General features: G+C 40.4%; 1 protein-coding gene across 1 annotated transcript in view; it reads right to left on the reverse strand.

Moving 5' to 3' along the window:
• LOC136626188 (opsin-VA-like) overlaps window positions 1-4,560 on the reverse strand; it is a 49,518-nt gene extending 44,958 nt beyond the window's left edge. The window contains exon 1 of the mRNA XM_066601015.1: window positions 3,769-4,560. Within this exon, the coding sequence (XP_066457112.1) occupies window positions 3,769-4,114 (346 nt within the window). The 5' untranslated portion in view covers window positions 4,115-4,560. The remainder of the gene's footprint in view (window positions 1-3,768) is intronic.
• Between the last annotated feature and the right edge of the window lie 1,440 nt (window positions 4,561-6,000).

The raw sequence follows: 6,000 nt of genomic DNA on the forward strand, positions 1-6,000 counted from the left end.
AATATCTTTGAAAAAAAATAAAAGTAGTGCAGCCAAAGAAAAGAAAACTATATAAGTTTGGTATCGTAGTAATCGTATTGACCCATAGAATAAAGTTATCAGGTCTTTTTTTTCGCAGTTTGTGCGCCGTAGAAACAAGATGCACCCAAAGATGGCGGCATGTCAGTTTTTTTTCATTTACCTTAGAATTTTTAAAAAGTTTTTCAGTACATTATAAGGTACATTAAATAGCACTATTGCAACATATAACTTGTCCTGTGAAAAAAACGGCCCTCCTACAGCGACGTCGATGGATAAATAAAAGAGTTAGGATTTTTAAAAAAGGGGGAAGGAAAAAACGAAAATCTGGGGAAAAAAAGGACTATGTCCTCAAGGGCTTCTATCCATTAGGGTTTTTTTTAATGCTGCGATATCGCTGCATTTTTTTTCATTGGGACTTTCTAATGTTAAGATCCCATCACACAAAAATCGCAAGTTTGTGCTTTTGCGACTTTTGTGCGATGTGATTTTAACATTAGAAAATCCCATTGAAAAAAACACAGCGATGTCACAGCGTTAAAATAAACGCTAATGGATAGAAGCCCTAAGGGTTAATCTTTATTACCAGAGTACCTCCAAAGTTCCCAAACGGGTGCCCTATTAATCTACCCTTCATTCTATCCCGGGACGTCTTCAGCAACATATTAACTGTTTCGATTAAGATCATTTTCGGTCCTCAAACAGCAGGACGGGGGAAGGACTCAGAGTTTGAACTAGATGGACGTATTTCATCCTTACTATGTAACTTTGTAGAGAAGTTTTCTAGTTTTATACAAATTAGGCTTACTGGGTAAAAGTTCTACAACTTTTTATGTATATTGTTTATGTTTCTTTTCCTCAACCTTTTGCAGATATGCGTTTGCTGTCAGTGAATGACAACTCTATTGTCTACATTCGGAGGCAGTAAACCTGGATATAGCAGGTCCTGCTTTCAGTGGATACAGTTGTACCCAGTCTGGTGTGAGTCAAACAGCCTGGACTGCAGACGGATACATTGTAGCAAACAGTGATTTGTGTAGTTACTGCTGATTTATTTAGCTCACAGAGCATTGTCTAGACTGGAAACAATTATATCCACTTCTCAGCTGACAGCAGGACTAGCTATGTACAGTTTTACTACATATGAATGTCAGTACTAGTGTTCTCATTCACTGACAGCAAACTACTATACTTAAAATGTTGAGGAATTGAAACAAAGTATATTAGAAAGTTGTAGAACTTTTTATTTAGGCTATTTATATGGGTGACAGTGAGTTGCTCCTGAGACTCTCGGGCACAACTCATATCCCCTGCACACAGACACCCCGTACCATTACTGTGTAAGACTCGCACAAAAATAGGGCATGCAGCAACTTTTCAAACCTGGACCATCAGTCAGAGTGAAAAATCGCCCATATGAATGAGCCCATGGCTTAATTTTCCGTGCAAATTCTGTCTGTATCGGACACGGACAGAACTTGTGCAAGACTATCAGTCATGTGAATATGGTCTTATGCAGTGGTTAAAATTAATTTATACAAAATTGGAAAACGCCTTGCAACATTGAAGAGGGTTCTTTACTGTAAGAGCAGTGAGACTATGGAACTCTCTGCCGGAAGACGTGGTGATGGCAAACTCGATAAAAGAATACAAGAGGGTCCTGGACGCCTTTCTTTAGCGTTACAATATTACGTTATATCACTGATTACTTCAGAAGGGTTGTTGACCCGGGGATTATTCCGATTGCCAGATTGGAGTCAGGAAGGAATTTTTCCTCTAATATGGGGAAAATTGGTTTCTCCCTCATCAGGTTATGTTTTTTGCCTTCCTCTGGATCAACATTGGGGGGTAATAGACTGAACTGGATGGACATGTCTTTTTTCAGACTTACATACTATATTACTATGTTCTTTAAGTCTTTCCTATTTTGTAGCAACCTGATATTCAACACAAACCATAGACATATGGAATTCAAGTTGCATATGGATTTTTTTTTTTTTGCTGGCTTGTCTAGGTGGTGTGTAGAGGAATCTTAACACATACACCGACTGATTCAAAAAGAACGGTGCAAAAGTAAAGGTGATTTCTTCATACCTGAAGTGACATCCAACAGCCAGAATGACATGAGGAGATAGAAGACCTCTACAAGTGTTTAATGCTTCTTACAGAGGTGTGATGGGGCGCCCTTGATGGGACGGCAGATGTCCAATTGGTAGTCCAGTTCTGCCTAGACAGGTTCCGGCATACCCTCTGTTATCACTTCCACCGCAGCCCAGATCTGTTATTTTGGGTTGTAGGTTCTGTGGTTAAAGTCTTTAAAGTGCATTAAACACTTGAAGAGTTCTTCTAACTTTTCATATCATTCTGGCTGTTGGATGTCACTTCATGTACGAAGCTTTACCTTTGCACCGTTCTTTTTGCATCACCATGTATAGATAGTATATGACCATATCAGAAAAAAAGCAAGTTTAAAATTCCCAGACCTGAGTCCGACAGCCAATCAGCAAACAGTACAGAGGCATGTGACCTTATCAATGGCTGCCTGCATACAAACCGTAACAAAAAAGCCCTACAACAGTCTAAATATTGTCTAGTACCCCCCTATTTTGAAGAACAATGGTAGAATCTATAAATCTAGCAAAATGACTTTCATTATGGCCATAATTGGTCTTATCCCTATCATCTGCATTCTATATTAGGAGCAAGAAGAATAGAAGTACCAAAAAAGTTTGCATTTCTGTCTGTCAACAGAACTCTGAAATGCAGATTTATAAATTTTCTTATATTTGAAGCATATTTTGGTAACTAAGCGCTTGTTCACATGGGCAAAAGTGTATTCCAGCTGTACAAATATGCCCCAAAATGCACTTGTACCTGCGTATTTCACCTGCGGCGGCGTGCATTTATGTGCGCATATGCACTGCGTATTCCCGCACACAAAAAAATTACGCACAAAATCCCATTGATTTGATTGTGTGAGTATATGCGCACAGATACACAGGTATTCTGCATATATCATGTACATTTACACACATGCCCATTGATTTCAATAGGTCATGCTGCATATTGTTTCACACATTTGTTGAACCAATACATTCCTGTGAACAAATCCATTGAAATCAACGGGTCCGATTCACTGCGTGCAAAATCAGCGTGTGTAATATGCTGCGCAAATACAGTGAATGATCCCGAGGAATATTAAAGACATTCAGTAACTATAACTAGAATTATCAATTTACCAACTTTACTGCAAACAGAAATAAGAGCATTATCAGCAATCAGCACCAAAATCCCTTTATATCGGAATATCTTTTCTTTACATTGGATCATTATTGAATATCAATTGGGTCTTTCGAGGCTTTCGGGTGTTTGTCTAAATGCAGATCCGATCTTACCGCCTCTCAAAAGTCAACCGTACAGAACATCCTAAATTAATGATATCATTGTAATGCTGTCGGAGGGAGAACATCAGACTTAACCGCTTTAAATTCAGCAAACACCTGTTGAAAGAAGACGAGGTTCGATTAAATCACACAGATGTAGCTGATTTTTGTACCGTTGCTGGACTGAGTTTGTTAAATGATCCAACTATATTACAATGGGGTTAAACTTTCACACTCCACTAAAGAGTCAAACAAGCAATGCAGCCCCGAAGGGCTACTGTAAATGACAAATTCAGCTCTGTTGCATCTGTACAGTACAAGAATAAAGTAAAGGAAGACAATATAATTATCAATATCCACTTCTTACCAAAAAAAGTTACTGCAAACCCTTCCAGCACGCAAGCCCATGGTCCAAGGAAAAAGTATCCTCTACTGTTAGTGGCAATACTAATACTGCCACCAATAATGGACACCAGCAAGTCCGCCAGCGATAAGTTCACAATGATATAATTTAGCGGTTGTCTCAGCTGTTTAAACTTAAAGGTGACCAGGATAACAATAAAGTTCTCAACAATCGACAGTGTCGTGATCAAGAACATGAGGGCTGTCAAGACTTGGAAATTCCACGGCTCAATGGACTTCAGAGGTCCGCGAAACGGGCTCCACTCGGTGGACGTCTCTGGACTTGCTGGTAGAGAATCATTGGTTGGCATACTGATGGTGTGAACTTCTTGATTGATGAAGAAGCAAGACTGGAAGAGACAGCAAACAAGTTCAGCTCCAACATGAAGAAGTGTTTTGCTGTCTTGGAGAAGATGGTGCCAACGTGCCGGTCATTTTGGGTCTTAAATTTTTTTTTTTAAAGGGTGTTAGTCAAGAAATGCAGCAAGAGCTCTTAAGAGTTTTGTTACCAAGAGAATCAATGAACTCCGAGCAATGTTGGATCTTGTGTACTCCTCCTTATATACAAGTAAATGTGCCATTGATTCATGCGTCTTGTGTGCTCAGTACCCCCCTAGTTTGCAGCCACCCTTCATCTGACGGCAGCAGTACTGAAAACCTCAGCAGGCATTCCTGGTTTGTAGTAGAACATAACACTGGGATTCCTCCCTGACAGAATGTAGGAAAAGAGTTAATCCCCTCCCTTCTCGGAAGAAGGCAGGGTTCCTGAACACACCGTGTACCAGTTTCATAGCCTCTTCGACTAGCAAAAGTGCAGAAGATGATGACTGGGGTGCTAGTACTCTTCTAGGATGAAGCAATGTAAGACACCAGGAGATAGATGGTTAATCCCGTCAGTGGCTGAGAATGACGGAGCAACATAGTGCAAGGAATGCAGAAGAATCTAAGACCTCTCCGCGAAACGAGGGCTGTTATAGCAGTCAGATGTGATGTGTGCACATTGACTTAAAGTGTACAATTAAAGTCCTTTCACTTACATCCCCTTTCCTGCCGCTTACGATCACCATATAAAAGCGTACGTCTTTCCATTAAGCTACATGTATTCAAGGCAGAATCAGAAATGACATTTGGTGTAATTACTATTAAGTGGGAAAAAGTAGCAATAAATGTAAGTTTTCTAAAGAAGCAAAAAAATGACCTGTAAAAATTGCAGTTAAATCCTTTATTCTGATAATACAGAGACATGGTGGGTGCTGGATTATCGGATATTCTGAATTAATGGGAGTCAACAGGAAAGTATATAACATTTACTTGCGAGGACCTATAGAAGAACATCCCAAAATCTATCATTTTTTTTTTAATTGGTTGATCTCAATCGATCGTCTACATCAGGTGAATTGTGCTTTTGTGTTCTGGTTTGTCAGATTTCTTGAATATCAAATACGGGATTCAAGGAATTGTATTTCCTCTCTTGAGAGAGATCTAAAGAGAGGGAATAAGTAACTAAAAGGTGCCAGATACAGATGAGCGAGCGTACTCGCTAAGGCAAACTACTCGGGCGAGTAGTGCCTTATTCGAGTACCTGCCCGCTCGTCTCTAAAGATTCGGGTGCCGGTGAGGGGCATGGAGCAGCGGGGAGGAACGGAGGAGTGGGGGTATCTCTCTCACTCCCTTTCCCCCACTCCTCCCTGCTCACTCCCGCAACTCACTGCTCTCCCCCGCTGGCACCCGAATCGTTAGAGACGAGCGGGCAGGTACTCGCATAAGGCACCACTCCCTTGAGTAGTTTGCCTTAGCGAGTACGCTCGCTCATCTCTAGTGCCAGAACTTGCATATTATGCCAAAAAATGGACTGTGGGAAAGTTAGGATGCGTTTTAGCTACTTCTTTTTAGCTTATCTACACAGTTTTGAAAAGGGTCTAAAAAGCAGCATGGCTAAAAGCCGTCAAAAAATTAGCAAAAATGTATTGAAAATCTTTAACGTATGTTGCAAATTATTGATGTAAAATATACATCAGACATAAAGTAGAAAAAATAGAAGTTCTAAGGGAACTTTCACAGGTGCGGAATATTTCTGAAAGACAAACCTAAAGATGCTGAAAATTTCATCAGCATGGAAGTCAAGGGGGACATCCTGGTCTGGTCCCTCTGCACAGACGGAAGAAGGAGGAGAGCAGTCCTTTCAGGAGAATGCTGG

Source organism: Eleutherodactylus coqui, chromosome 4 (genome assembly GCF_035609145.1).
Source record: "Eleutherodactylus coqui strain aEleCoq1 chromosome 4, aEleCoq1.hap1, whole genome shotgun sequence".
NCBI lineage: Eukaryota > Metazoa > Chordata > Amphibia > Anura > Eleutherodactylidae > Eleutherodactylus > Eleutherodactylus coqui.